At 41.3% G+C, this 15,873-nt stretch overlaps 1 protein-coding gene across 1 annotated transcript in view; it reads right to left on the bottom strand.

Moving 5' to 3' along the window:
* ANKRD44 (ankyrin repeat domain 44) overlaps nt 1–15,873 on the bottom strand; it is a 93,590-nt gene continuing 77,717 nt past the window's right edge. The window contains exons 18-28 of the mRNA XM_088534730.1: nt 15,224–15,425; nt 10,529–10,607; nt 9,217–9,334; nt 7,979–8,195; nt 7,151–7,238; nt 5,418–5,501; nt 4,898–5,043; nt 4,334–4,416; nt 2,832–2,914; nt 2,322–2,413; nt 1–294 (exon numbers count right to left, since the gene is read on the bottom strand). Of these exons, the coding sequence (XP_088390856.1) occupies nt 29–294; nt 2,322–2,413; nt 2,832–2,914; nt 4,334–4,416; nt 4,898–5,043; nt 5,418–5,501; nt 7,151–7,238; nt 7,979–8,195; nt 9,217–9,334; nt 10,529–10,607; nt 15,224–15,425 (1,458 nt within the window). The 3' untranslated portion in view covers nt 1–28. The remainder of the gene's footprint in view (nt 295–2,321; nt 2,414–2,831; nt 2,915–4,333; nt 4,417–4,897; nt 5,044–5,417; nt 5,502–7,150; nt 7,239–7,978; nt 8,196–9,216; nt 9,335–10,528; nt 10,608–15,223; nt 15,426–15,873) is intronic.

Raw genomic sequence — 15,873 nt, 5'->3', positions numbered from 1 at the left:
ATAATAAAAAGTTTTGAATGGCAAAAAGTCAAAACGTTTCAGAATCAGAATCATTTTCATTGTACCCATCCTCTGTTCCTACGCTATTACTCAAGGGCTTACTGCAGGAGTTAATGCTACCCATAGCGGAGCCATCGCAGAGGTGTGTCCTGCCCGAATTGTCTTTTTTGGAACAAACCAAGTTGAAAGTCGTCACTGAACTGGAGGGAGAAAAAGGCATCATGGTAGCCAGAATGAGAGCCAGGCAGTCAGCCACGTCTTTGTTAGGAGCGCAAGCCAGGGCTGGCGTGTGACCTGGGCACAAACGCAGACAAGGCAACGGTTAGGACCAGCAGCGCGCGCCTCGCACGCGTCCCGGGGCGGCCGCGCGCGTCGCTGCGCTCATGCCGGGCAGCAGAGCAGTGTTACTCAAAATTAGACATGCTGGGGAAAACACGTTGCGTGGAGTATTCAACTGTGACCACAACAAGCACTGTTTTTGTAGAAACAGACAGCAGGACACGCTTCACAGTATGAATAGAAGCACTTGCTAAACGCAGGACTACAGCACAAACCGCGTGCTAAATACAGAACACGGGGTATACAGCAACACGGACAGAAACCGGCTTCGGTTTCTGTGCATATGAATGAGTCCCATTCTGAGAACAATGACTTTCATTAGAACATTAAAGGTATTAGTTTAAAAACATTTTGAAGGAATTAACAAAATTTCAAGGGCTGATCAGCTGAGTATCTGCTCAACTCAGAAAGCAATTTGTTTAGGAATTAAGTTGTAAGAGAAAAGAATTAGACTAGAGCATGTGGTACATGTACAGCAGGTATGATTATATGGGCAGTTAGTTATCCAAAATTTATGTTATGAGGACAATGACTGTACTGGGGAAGGACAGCATACATTTTAAATATGAAGTGAATTAATAAAAATCTCAGTAAAGCAAAGTCCCGGGGAGCTGCCTGAGCGTCTTCCCTGCCGTTTAACTCAGCTCCTTTTCGAGGTGACACATCCCGTGCGCTGACCTGCTCCCTGCTCACGTGGCCAGCTGCAGTGTGGGACCCCGGCCCAACCAATGCTCCTGTATGCTAAAAGCCAGCAAGGTCCTTCAGGAACCTCTCGGTCTCAAAGGCTGCACCAGAGCAGTCCGGGGCACAGCGGCTCCTGCCGTCCTCCTGCCTCGGCTTAGGGGAGCTCCGCAGACAAACTCGAGCTTTGCACCAAACTGCCCGCTGCCCGCAGCAGCACGAACTGCAGGGGCTGCATCCTCTAAAGACACTCTCTTCTCCCATGGAGCTACCAATGTGACTATTCTTTAGATAACATTCTACTTAAATTTCTCAGTGATGAAGAAAAATTGAGATGTGTTTCAAGTTGAAATGTAATCGTCTCTTATTACATATAGATACAGTAATTGGATCAAACGCAGAGTTTTAAAGGTAGAACTTGGCTAGAAGCCAGTCTGGTTCCCTTTTTCTGACCCTCTGACAAGATGTGGGGGCAGATGCTTTCAGCAGCACCCATTTCTGCAGGGATGCTTCGCTGCATGTGCGTAGCAGTAAATACTTACCACTTAGGGCTTTCATGCATAGAGCTCAAATGCCTTGCAATAATTGTAAGCATTATTATTGTTTCTGTGCAGCTATGGGAAGATGGAGGTCCTGAATTGTTTCACTAACAATTGAAGGCAGTATTGCAAGAGACAATAGCTTATTTTAGGAAGGCATTTTGAAAAACTTGAGTTACAGAAGCACAGTATAGACACCTTTAGGGCTTTATAAGGTGTTTAGGGAAAGACTTCACTGAGATCTGGAACAAAATTACCAAATTAACAATTTTTACTCGCATCTTGGATTAGGGCAGACAATTGGAAAACATTAGTTTTGATCTCAGAATGAACTGGGATACAATCAAACATATGTGGATGGTTTTCTTCATACCATTAAACATGCGCTGATTGAATGCATAATCCTTAATTCTTCTGCAAGGCGTCAGAATTATCCGGTGCCACTTGCATGTTTAGGAAATTCAAGTTACCACTGCACTTGAGCATTAAAAAAGACTAACTGTTGACAACACATGCAAAATGAACAATAAAAGGGACCACTGTGATGCTTACAACACATATTTATATAAAATAAAATAAAAAACATGTTGGGTTGTATTTTGTTGCATTATTTTTAAGGTACTCACACAGCTTATTCTCTGTTCTTGAAAGCATATAAGTGTCGACATTATCTAACCAACTTCTAGGTTTACTGCTTGAATCAGTTTGAAAATCACCTGTTAGGTGCTACTGGAGATTGTCAAAGGGCATTATTTTACTTACCATTTTCATCTACTGCTAGGACACATGCCCCTTTGGCTAGCAACTCTTCAACCACCATCTTTAAGCCATTTCGTGCAGCAATATGGAGAGGTCTACAAAAGCCAAATACGGAGAGATCTACAAAACCTCAATTCAATTCAGATTAAAACAGACCTCCCAAAAAGAGGCACACAATTTTTCAAGCATATCCAAGATCAGAAAGAGAATATTTTTCCTTTTTTTAAACCAGTAAAATTATAAAACATATGTGCCTGTCCATGAATGTGTGTTTTCATATAGTCTTCAAATAAATGATCTCATGCTATTTTTCTCCCAGACCATGCATAGGCTTGGCATCCAACGAGTCAGAATAAAGGGAAAAGGCAACATAAATTTGAACATTTCAAGGGCAAGCACTTGCAAAATTCAGAAATCTTCTTTTTAATCTATGAAAAATATCTGAGACATGAATTCAAAATTCAGAATTTTCTGGTTAAACAACAGAACTTTAGAGGCTCAAGCTATACTTACGTCTGCAATGCATTATTTTTTGCATTAATAAGGCTCTGTTCTTGGATCTTGTCAAGTATTAACAAGGCACATTTTTCATGACCCTGTATTAAAAAAGAGTATTCACTTGTTAAGGAATTTGAAACTTAGCCAAAAGAACTGCTACATACGAAAGTGAAATTTAGTAAATCATTTTAAGATGCAGAACATCATTAGTTTATAAGCATGCTTCTTAATTTATAAATGTATGCACTAGGTGAATTGTAAAACCTTAAAACACTACTTACAAACTATCTTTACTAGGATGCTTTAGCATGTTTACAAATTTAGGCACTTACCAATACCTGTCTTTCAACCCTCCACTCATTCTATACAAGTTCATCTTCTCAGCTTTCAGACAAGAAGTGTTCTTGTGAGAGAGCATTCAACTGATTACTCCTTAGAAATAGTTATTGTTGAGAGATGGACTAATCTCAAAATGCAATACTGTATTTCTTGGGCTTTTAAATGATTTTTTTTTTGCATTAGTAAACTAGTACAAAGGCCCGTCACTGTTAAGAACTCCGGAAAAAAAAAAAAACACTTTGGAAATAATACAGACTGGGGCCTCATTTCTGAGACTGTTTCAGCACCGTAAGGTGCAGATGGCCTGCTCAGAGCCCTGAAGGTGAAGAGCTGCCTGCAGGACTTTGAGAAGTGAGGTAGACTCCTGTATCTAATGTGGATAATACAGTCATAGCTGCAATCTGATCTGTGCATAGCAAAAGAAAAGTTGCAGGAGAGGGAATCCCCTGGATTTTTTAATTGCAAAAACAGGAAACAGTAGCAGCAATTGCATTTAACAGGAAGAGAAAGAAGTTACAGGAAGAAGGGGTGGAAAAGTATTCCACCACCAAATCTAACCAATGACACTGCTTATACTATTGAGAGAGCTTAAGAGCAATTTTGGGGTCGCTTTCACAGGAACTGGAGAGTAGGAATAAATATATTTTTCTTCCTTTCTTTCCTTCTTTCTTCTTTTCTTTCTCTTTTCTTTGTCTTTGTCTTCTCTCTTCTCTCTTCTCCTCTCCTCTCCTCTCCTCTCCTCTCCTCTCCTCTCCTCTCCTCTCCTCTCCTCTCCTCTCCTCTCCTCTCCTCTCCTCTCCTCTCCTCTCCTCTCCTCTCCTCTCCTCTCCTCTCCTCTTCTCTTCTCTTCTCTTCTCTTCTCTTCTCTTCTCTTCTCTTCTTTTTTCTTTTCTTTCTTAATCCTACAGAACTAATGTTCAATTTTACAGCGAGCCTATTTGGTAAAATCTGAAAGGGTTTCCATCATTTTTCTTAGTGTTATATTTCAGAAGTCGTAGGAGACAGTATATTTCTCAATTTTCAATGCACTGAGCAAGCACTCAATAAATACAGTCTTCCCTTCCCTGCCACAAGTCTGACAATCATTTCATGGATGAATACTTATTTTTTTAAGGAGCATACACGAACAGAGATAAACTGTGAGGAGGATATGAAGCATACAGAGGTCCTCAACTTACTTTACTGCTAGCCAAGTGCAAAGCGGTATTCAAGTCCTTATCCTTTAATGTCAGGTCAGCGTTGGCAACGTTCACCAAAAAGTCTGAAGTACAGAAACAAAAAATCAGTGAACAAACCCAGTGGGCAGATGAGCATGTATAAACAAAGGAGAAAATTTATTCTTATTTCAATATATTTGTTTATATGCACTAATCAATCTATGTGACATAAGCTTTATGAACATGAAGTGAAAATAATGAATGAGAACAGCTACCCTTGTGCACCTAGTCAGCAATCCAAAACAGAGCCGATACCTCACCGGTATTAAATTACGAAACGTGCTCATCTTCATTTATTTATGAAACTTCAATCTGCAGACCAGCAGCTTATGCCTGGATCACCCTATCCCGGGAACAAACGCGGACCGTGCGTTAAGGTGCTAAGCGGGTATCAAGAATTGGGGAGCAGGCAGACGTAATTTACGGCTCTACCTCAGTTTTCACAAGAAAAGCGAGCGCCGGCGCGGGCCCGGGAAGCGCAGCAGCCTCGGCACGCGGCGGGCAGCGCGGCCAGGCCGTACCCACCTAGAGCGGCGCGGCGCCCGCCCAGCGCGGCCACCATGAGCGGCGTCCTCCCGGCGCGGTCGGCGGCGTCCACGGCGGCGCGGTGCCCCAGCAGCAGCTGCAGGCACTCGGCGTGGTCCCCGAAGGCGGCGGCGTGCAGCGGCGTCCTGCGGGGACAGCAGCACCGCCACCCGCCTGAGCGCGCGCCGCGACCGCCCGTCCCCGCGGCGCCTGCTTTCGAGAAGGCTCCCGGGCACGGGGAGATCCACAAAAACGGCCTGTAGCCACAGGGGTTTTGAGCAAACAAACTGCTGTTCCTTTTAACAGCAAAATCGGGTATTTCATGGCATTCTTCCTACAAGGAAGCTACCATTTAACTTCCTCGCAGCTAAAGCTCCTGCTTTAGTAAAGAGCCAGCATGAGAAGTCTTAGCTCAACCATATCAGATAAGGATTAGTTCCAGATTAAGAGACTAAGAAAAAATTATGAACACTAGACAGAGTTGAGAAGATGAAATGTAGTTTGTTTAAGAAACTATTACCTTCCTTTGTCATCTTTGCAATTAACAATGCTGGCATCTAGGGCTCCAATGAGCAGCGACGCACAGTTTTCATGATCGTTAATTCTGCAAAAGAAAAATATTTTTCAGAAAGGTAACAAGTCCACATCTTTTCTCGCTTTCCCACATTACTGGGAAACTGGTTCCCTGGTCATTTACAATTTACCTTTATTCCTCCACCTTAATGCTTTACTGATCATTCACCACTCTTCATTTACTCTACTACTGCATCTGCTACTAAGAATTTGAATCTCTACAGCCACGCTGATCCTCTAATTCACTGGGCATAAAGTGAAATGAGAATGCGGCAAAACCCTTCGGATTAAAGCCTTAGTGCTTAATACCTTAACACTCTTCACTATAGTCTAAATGCCACATGCACCTGAATCTGGAAAACAGTCACACACACCTAAAAAAGCTTAATTGTAGTTTTTGCAGTATCAAAGCCCACATCTGTTCCAATTCAAATCTTCAATACATTTACTTGATGAAGATACCCAGCCAACACTGCTTGAGTAATTTGGTTATGAGAAATTTGTCTGATTTCATTATGAAAATTAGCTGTATCTGTAACAGTACAGGACATTAATAGACAGTTACAGCCAAGTTGGTTTATCAACAGTCCTTTTGTATTCAACTTGCACGTGTTTTTAAATAGGCCTGAGAGTTTTATGCTCGTTTGAAAGATCTACTATCTACATATAGTAGATATATTTTTCCTAAGTAACCACTGGAAACTCAGATTTCAAACATTAGGTTTCAACCACAATGGATTTTATTTTGAGCACAGTAATAACAGTGCTTTTCAAATGTTCTTATCTCCCTATGTTTTATTATCGATAATTCTAAGTTTTGATACCAAATAAATTACTTGTCTGTTTTTCTAGTGACATTGGACTGTAGAAGGGAAAATAACCCCTATCATTATTTCTGGAATATCATGTTCATTCTTTTAGAAGAACAAAGAGTTCATAATTCAGTCATTTTAATGGTTGGCAGGAGATAGGAAGATTTTATTTGGTTCCACCTAGTTCTTAGGTGTTGGCTTAGGTGTTTTAATGAGCACGTTAGGTCCTACATACTGATGCAGCCTTCCATTCCTCGTAAAATGTATTTGCCAGTGTTACACTGTGTAAAGTTGGGGTGTTGCTCTATTGGAATCCATTCTGTACGAGTATGCACTGCAGAAACTGAACACAGACAGTGGCTGAAATGCATGCATGGAAGCAGGAAACGGTTCCCAACAGCCACCCCTTTTTGTCTTTCACAAGTAATGCCAGAACTCTGCCCGGGGAGTCAGCCTCTGTGGCCCATCAACCCCTTTGTCCAGGAGCTGGGTGACATGCAGCAAACCTTCAGGACAAAGATTTGTGCAGGAGAGAAAGGAACCTTGCAGGGAACTCAGACTAGATAAAGTTTAGCTGAGGAGATCCTGGGCAAAACAGGGCCTGCACAGAACATCACTCCCACATGCCACAATCGTTTCAAAGTCAGTAGTTCATCCAAGAGCTTAAATTTATTAAATTTATGCAAAATACTCTTTATTTTAGCATTTTTTTCAGCAGAAGGATAAACGTGATTTTATCACCAGGTTTAAAATTATTTGTTCAAGCTATTACCTGAAATAAATATAGTTCTTTTCTTATCACACTGCTAACTTTTCCAGACATATGCTAATGCAATGTATGCATTTATTACTGCAAATTTCTACTTACACGGCACAGTGCAATGGAGAGAAGCTATTACCATAGAATTTGCGGAATAATTTTTGTTCCAATAGTACCTCTATGCAGTTTTCATGACCTACAAGAGATTAGACATTTCACAGCATTTTGCACAAAGGAAGGAATTAACCTAATTCACATTAGGCCTATATAGGTTAGAGTTCAACACTTGACATTCAAAGCTGAACACAACATGCATATAAGCTTTTATATGATAAAATTCTAAAAAATGGATTTTTTTTTTTATGGCAGCCAGAATAGATTTAAGCTAATACTGGCACTTAGTGAAAAACAGCAAAGGAAAAAAAAAGGCTCTTTTTTTTTTTCGTGACTTTTTATATGTGGTCTCAAAGATCTCAAAAGATGGTCTTAAATAATGGTACTAAGGAGCTTTATCCTTATATTAAGCAGCAAATTCAGATAATCCACTTCAGAAAAACCCGTTCAGTTCAGACTATCTATGCAGATGGTCTCTTGCATCAACAGATAAGAGGCTGATGGCTCTGAAGGAGATTCCCAGCTCCACAGACATCAGTGAGAATTTTATCACCAACTGCAGTAAAACCAAATAGCAGCAGATGAGCACAACAATTGCAATATTCCCCTAAGAAATGCAGAGTAATTGGGATGCGTTGCCGGATTTTCCCTGACTTTGGAACTGAAGGGTACAAGTAGCGCTGTGAACTACAGAGACCAAAGAGAGGGGAAATAATGTGATTCCTCCATTTCCAGCTTGTCAAAGCGCAGGCTGCTTTTTTATCACGCTTCCCTAAAAGAGAAGCATATGAGCCTGGCAGAAATCCCTGGGGAAGAACTTACCATTGTAAGAAGCCCAGTGCAAGGGTGTATAACCATGATTATCCTTCAAACCGCAGTCTTCCTCCGAGAGGGCCATCTGCAGCAGCTCGCTCAGCCAGGTGGCATGGCCCCGAGCTGCCGCGAAGTGCAGGGGGGTTCTGCCTCTGCAGTCTCGACACAAAATAGACACTTCCTTCTCTAACAGCATCTGAACACACTCTTCATGCCCGGTCATAATCTGGTAACAAAGACATAAGTGAAGAAGTCGACATAATTCAGGTTTATGCCTAGGAAACAGGGCATATGATTGCTGCCTGTGAACATGGAACAGGCTAACATGGATTCAGAAAGCAAAGGCGAAAGCTCCCTTGCTCCCGTGAGCATCTGTGACAACCTGCTGCACTGAAATATATTTGGTTCAGCCTTTCAAAGCCGCTGGTTACTAGTCTATGGGAAAGGACTCTTCACTGAAGTGAGGCACAAGGGCCAGTAGGATTTTGAGAGGGAAAAAAACAGATAAACAAATGGCGAGATCTAGAAAATCTGCCTTAAAACCATGCCCAAGCATGAGGGAAGAACTGAGAAAAAAGAGGCAAGAATATCATTAGAAACAAACAAACAAAAAAGCTGTTTCAACAGCTGGTCAGCTTCTGCCAGATACCTCTGTACCAAACACAGAACATGGTTGGTATCATGGCCCTGTTCATGTAGTGGTATCAATACACAACAGATTTTTTATGCCATAGTTTTCATTACTGACCTATGTTGGACTCCTAAGTTGAACTGCTCCCTACAGATATCAGGGAGCTCTGTACAAGTATGGTATCTCTTACAACGACTTCACACTGACTAAGAAGCTGACTTCTAGAAAGGATTAGATGTACCCTGAGTTTCAACTGCCTCCAGATGAAACTTATTTGAACCATCCTCCCCCCCAAAAAATGAAAATAACTGCTTGACAGTTCCTTTAATCAAATGATTTTCAGAATTTCTAATATGTGCTCAGTTATAAGAATGATGATTGCTACAATAAAGCCTCTAGAGAGGAGAAAGACTGGGCTAATCAGCATTTGATCTAATTCATTAAACTGAATGTGAAATAAAGTCAAAGGCAGAGTATTACTGAGAACAGATCTGTCCCAATTTTCACCTCATTGATGGTGCTTGTTCGTATTTCCCTTCATTCAGTATCCTTGGATTTACAAATAAAATGTAATCAGGGTAAAGCAAACCATTAAGAATCATAAAAAATAAATCACCCCTCGATGTAAAGCTGTGCATCCCAGGAGATCAGCTGCATCAACAGATGCTTCTTTTTCAAGTAACAAGGAAACAGCATCAATGTGCCCATATGCCACAGCGAGCATTAGTGGGGTCCTGGAGAACAAAAGCAATCACAGCTATAACATGACATGCTACTTGCAGAAACCCCCCAGGGCTCTCCAGCCCTACCCACTGTCCTATTCCTTTCACTGTACTTTGCACTCATCTACATAAAACACAAGCAAAGATGTTTTATATGAAATTATTTGTTTAATAGCTAACCACCGTGACCAAAATAGAAACAAACTCATTTTTAAGCAGTTAAGAACAGAGCAGCGTCATTCAAGACAATCTGTCTTCTTAATATCGTATGATTATCGTCACCCCCACTACACCAAAGCTTCCCCAAAGCCTCCTGAATAAATGGCCCTGCCAGCTACCACACTGTCAACTGCTTAAGGCACTTGTTTTGAAAACACTGTGCAATTGTCCAAAGGGGAAGAAGCACAGGAGGAAATTGTTCTAAAGCCCTATCTCCTTTTCTTTTTCCTAAAAGGGATCTATTCTACTTCTATTTTTAGATAAGACTAATGCCATTTAAAATACATGCATAAAGGGATATATATTCCAGATATCCAAAGTGAGCGTTTAAAATCATTTATATTTTCATTTCAAAAAAATACTTCATATTTATCTTTTGTATATCCTTTAATGAGAAGCAACACTTTTTGTAAGATCAGCTCAAATTTGAGGGTCACATTGAATAAATGTCCCACTTTGTCAACCCAATATGCCAAGTAAAACCTGAAATACCAATTTTTGGAAAGAAAGAGAGAAAGAGAGAAAGAGAGAGAGAGAAAGAAAGAAGGAGAGAGAGAAAGAGAGAAAGAAAGCAAGAAAGAGAGAGAGAAAGAGAGAAAGAGAGAAAGAAAGAGAGAGAGAGAAAGAGAGAGAGAGAGAGAGAGAGAGAGAAAGAGAGAGAGAGAGAGAGAGAGAAAGAGAGAAAGAGCGAAAGAAAGAAACCCTGCAGAAACATCCCAGGAGCTTGTTAGTTTTTATTGAATCTGGCCCTAAGTACCTAGGATGAATTGTTTAAAGTTTGAGGCAGAAGCTAGGATTAATGAATAATGTTTTCCACATGGCTTAGATCAACTGACCGTGTGCTTTGTAGTCTGTGCCAAGTTCTATAAGAAGTGCCGGAAATACAGTATTTCAACTAAATACCTTTTTTTTTTTTCTTTAAGTGAGCAATCTGAGATGCTATTTGAATCACAGAGCTGAAAGAAAACCATCACAAAGGAAACTTACTGTCCTTTGGCGTCTGTCACATCAGGGTTGTCTGCAACTTCCAGCAACAACCGCAAACATGGCGTGTGGCCATTGATGACTAAAAAGAAACAACAAAAAAAACTAAGAGGGTGTCTTGCACCCAAACCAATACTTACAATAACAACTCAAACGTTCAATTTCAGATATTTATTACCCATGAATATGCAATTGGGAAAGTATCTGATTTTTTTTTTAAAACAAGGTTGTTTAAAAATATGATTGTTTACAAATAATCATTCTCACCGTTTTCAAATAACTTGCACCAATGAACTTGTGAGCTCTTTTCTTCTGCACCACAGTAGTACAAAGACTGTTTTTTATTATTTTTACGTACAAAAATCACAAATGAGTAAAACAGACACTGCGATTTTCACCATGGAGAAGATTTCTGCTCAACCAGATAACATTTCAAAATCCTGCAGAGTGGGAAGACCAAGTTTCCTTTATGAGTTTTGGAAGCAAAAGGACAAGGCTCGTTAATTTTTCTGTGGACTATACAGGCAAATCCTTCAGTGTCACTATGTAGAAGCAAGCATCTATGAGAATGACAAAAATACATTTTTTTTGTTTTTTTTTTTCCTCATTTTCTTCCTAATTTAACACTGGGTGTTACAGCTACTTCTCAAAACAGGGTCTGCTCATTAAAATGTCCCTTTGCTGCTGGGATACAGCTCTGAGTCACTAGTATTTGCAAGGCCAGACACTGGAAACCCACCCATGTTTCAGCTGGCTTCACATTTATGCAACTCATGGGAAGAACACAATGGCATCTTCGTAAATCAAACAAACAAAATCCTCCAAGCCCCTAAAAACGTAGATTTCTGTACTCAGTAGATACAGGCTGTGTTTTTATGAGGAGAGTCCTGCATTTGTACTGCCTCCACGCCATGAGCTGCTGCCAAACCTGGGTCACCGCATGGGTCACATCATTCTGGCAGATAAATGGTGCCACCTTCACAACTCCTATATCACTCATCCAAAAATAACCTCAGTTGCGTGACCCAGAGAATATATCTTTACTTATTTACCACAAAGTAACACCATATATACATAACACACAAACAGTTCTGCAGGGCCGATGAGTCACTAGCATATGGAAAAAAATATCCGTTCTCTCTCCCAGCAGGAAGAAACATAACTGTTCACAGCAATGTCTGAAAAGGATTTTGGTAAGCGGGTTTTGGGACAGACAATCCCAGAAACTCTCGGGAGCGATGGCTGAGCATTAGAGACCCTGCGGGGAACACGAGTTTTGCCAACAAAATGACAATACCAGCACTATGGAAGCATTTGCAATGGATTCCCCAAGCTAGAAAGAGGAAAGACTGGTGGTAATAAAATTATTCTGGGAACATATAATTTAGGCTAAGAAAATTCTCCATATTATAGATTCAAAAGGAAGTCTATTTCCTGAGGGGAGTAGATAGAAGATGGAAAAAAATCACTAGGTGAATTATTCTCTAGTAAAGTTACAAATAGTTTTACTGCACACAGCTCTGCTGAATGCTGCAATCGGATCCATCCGTTCAAGTCCATCCGTTCAAGTCCCCCTAAGCATCAGGATCGGCAGCTGCACTTGAGGGCCTGGCAAATGGGTGTCTGGGGATGGGCACCCAGCACAGAGTCACAGACTCACAGAGGGGTTGAGGTTGGAAGGGGCCTCTAGAGACCATCCAGTCCAGCCCCTGCTCCAGCAGGGACACCCAGAGCAGGGGCACAGGGTGGCAGCCAGGCGGGTTTGAAGATCTCCAGAGCAGGAGCCTCCACAGCCTCTCTGGGCAGCCTGTGCCAGGGCTCTGGCACCCTCACAGCAAAGAAGTTCTTCCTCACGTGGAGGTGGAACTGCCAGGGGTTCAGCTTACCCCTTGTCCTGTCACTGGCCACCACCGAGGAGAGTTTGGCCCCATCCTCCCTACATTCCCTCTCAGATATTTGTACACGTAGATCAGATCCCCCCTCAGCCTTCTCCTCTCCAGGCTGAGCAGGCCCCTCTCGCTCAGTCTTTCCCCATACAACAGACGCTCCAGGCCCTCAAGGATCTTCGCTGCTCCAACGTCACGCACTGCTTGGTGCTTCTCTCCAGGGCACAGGGCACACGCGCGGGCTGTCCCCTCTGCGCGCATCACGGCCGCCCCTCACGGAATTATTTCAGCGGGAATTCCGCTGGATGTCGCAAAATATTCCGACCTAGCTCTTACACTCCCATTGCTGCAGTGGCACCACACACACGGACCCAGAGGTGGCATCGTTCTTTGCTAAAACAAAGTGCTTTGTTAGGAAACAGCACAATAAAAATAATCGGATTGCAATTGGCTTTTCAGAATAGCTGGACACTAGCTAATTTTCATAAAATGCTATGGATTTTACTCCAGTGGAATGTTCTGAATGGGATATTAATGCATGTGTTTTCCTGAATTAGTTATATGTATTTTTTTTTTTTGGGGGGGGGGGGGGGGAGAAAAAGGAGAAAAGAAAAAATATAAGAAGAAAAGAAGAAAAAAGAAATAAAGAAATAAAGAAAAATAAAAAAGAAAAAAGGAAAGAAGAAGAAAAGAAGAAGAAAAGAAGAAAAGAAAAAAAAGGAAAAGAAGAAAAAAGAAGAAACAGAAAGAAAAAAAAAAGAAAAGGAAAAAGAAAACACAGGGCAACGTCTTCTAAGAGGAAGCGAGATGCAGAGGGAACGCAAAGCTCTTCCGTCCGCCGCTGGGTTAGGTTTGCGACGCTTCAGAGCAGTTACCCTGCCACTAGACCTTGTGACAACTCCTATCAGATGCTTCTCCAGTGACAGATGATAAATGTATTTATCTCATGTTGAAAATCCTCTAAATTCATGACATTGGAAGCAACTTTTTCCTTTAAGGAGAGTTCAGATATTCCACCTGTCCATCCAGTATTTTCCTATCTGATCAACATACATGTTCTCAATTTGTTTACTCTTTTATGTCCTGAGAGGTTTCTTTTTGCTGCTACTTCTTGTTCTTTTTTAAATACACATCTGATCTATTTTGCTTCACTGCAGTTTTAAAGAACATTTTGCGCGTATCCCTGTAAGATTTTTTTTTCATCTGAAAAGCTGAAAGTATAGATTAGAAAAATCTGCAATGGACCTTGATACTAATATTACAAGGAAGATACATCATCTACAGTGATGATGGCGATTAAAACAGACACTAACAAAAAGAACATAATAAGAATTTGTATGAAGGTAAGAAATGTGCCTTCTTTTCAAAAACTCTACCCCCAGCCCATATTTTGAGTCACAGCTGTGACTTTGGTATTGCTTACTTTTCTCAGTCCTGCAGAATCCTCACCAATTTCTTAAATAAATGAAAAATCATGGCACTAATGATGCAGACAAAGGCTGCAAGGCACAGTCTGGTCCATCAGACCCCAAGTCTCATTTGAAGTGAATGCAGCCAGGTTTTTAACCAACACAACTGCAGTTTTGTGATAGTACCAATCTTGATTTGAATTGACTAAACCAACAATTTTTAACAAGACAAGGATCAGCCGGATTTAAAATTGTTGATTTAAATTGTTAATCGCTAAAATTGTGTTTTTACAAAAAGCAAACACAACCTTCTCATCAATTCTGATCTCAGATTTCCAATTTGTACTCTTGGATTGCACACCTCTGCATTGCTACCCACGATAAATTAATTATGTGCTCAGTTCTGTTGCAAAATTTAAGCATCCATAAAGCTTTTTTTCTTTTTTTTAGTACGCTGTTAAGACTACTATCTAGATCTTCTTCAGTACTGCACATGAATTTCATATGCAATTTTTGACCTTGTGCTTTTGGGATGCATATATATGATCCCACTTAGAAAACGGATACCTTTAGAGAATATATGTTTTATTCTAAGCAAGAAGAAGAAACAGAGAAAAACAATTGTGTCCAGCCCTGAAAATAAATGCTGTCAAATAAAGTATTGATTTTAGTTCCCACTAGGGGACACTGCTATGCTGTGGAACAGTAAGTTGAAATATTGTCCTCTTTGATATCGTCGTATATTTATCAGACAGATACTCGCTAAATAATGGCAAATTTTACCTTTTCTGGTTAATTACTGAACATGCAGAACTCAGCACATGAGGAAGGCAAGAGTCCCAACCACACAAATCCATTAGCTAGCTCAGGAGGAGAATAATGGCTAAAGGGGAGTGAATATCTCTAGTGTTGCCATTGCAAAAGGTCAAATGTTTTGAACATGGACAATTTAATCACCAAGTGAAAGCCTACCTGCATTTTCAACCTTTCTTCTTTAGGAAAACCACTGAGGCAAACGTTCGCTCTTCCCCTGATCTTTTGGCCCAGGAACCACGAAGAGGAGGTAGGGGAATCATCACACATCACAACGAGGAGGTGGTAATGGAGAGGTAAGGTAAAGTAGAGGCAAGCAGGTAAGGGCAGAGCAATAGCAGTGTGGAAAAAATATGGGATTCTGTATGAAAGAGGACTCAACTGTGGGGACAGAGAGAAAACCAAGGAACTGAGAGGTAAGAGTTAACTCCAGGACCTCAGCAAGCAAGCTGTCCCCAACACACATCAAAATCTCCTTTCTCTCTTCAGAAGGACGAAGTTAACTAGCGTTAGTAGGCAGGTAAAGACAATTGCTCTCTCCTTGTGTGTGGCAGGCTTCATACTGCAAGAACAAACGAGCGGAAACTCACCCGAAGCGTGCAGGGGGGTCCTCTTGGTGACGTGGTCTTTTACAGTGACAGAAGCACCCTGGCTGATGAGAGCTTCCACACACTCCGCGTGTCCTTTAAATGCAGCCAAATCCAAAGCGGTGCGTCCCTTCTCATCCTTAATGTCCAGATCTACCAGAGATTGCAGAAGAACTTCCAAGGCTTGGTGATGACCGTTATAAGCCTAGAAATACAAAATCAGTCAGTAAGCGGAAAGGCAGAGCATACCCTCCGAGTCACAGTGAAGTATCTTACAAAGACTTTCACAAGAATGAGATCTGCCATTGATATCGCCTCTTAAACACTGTAGAAATGACACCGTTTTCTTGAGGCCTTTTTATTCTGTCCAAAACTCCCAGGCAAATATGGATTTTACCTACATTTACACCCTGGATGATACAAGTTGAAGCAACTAATTAAACGAGAAAATAAATAGAAACATAGAAGAACGAAACAGCCGCTGAACTTCAGGGTTAAGCGGCGTTGGCAGGAGCTTGCTCCTAGTGACCACAGTCGAAAGCTTGGACGAATGGGGGGCAGAACAGTGAGCAGAGGGCTGTTGCCCTACTGCCCCAAAAACCTGACTTGAGAAAGCAGAAAGGCAAAGACAAAAAAGAAGAGGAAAGGGTGAT

Source organism: Tinamus guttatus, unplaced genomic scaffold (genome assembly GCF_059628265.1).
Source record: "Tinamus guttatus ecotype Peru unplaced genomic scaffold, ASM5962826v1 Tinamus_guttatus_pri_ptg000592l, whole genome shotgun sequence".
In the NCBI taxonomy this organism is placed as follows: domain Eukaryota; kingdom Metazoa; phylum Chordata; class Aves; order Tinamiformes; family Tinamidae; genus Tinamus; species Tinamus guttatus.
The sequence above is the reverse complement of the archived record's forward strand: the minus strand, read 5'-3'. Positions and strand labels throughout refer to the sequence as shown.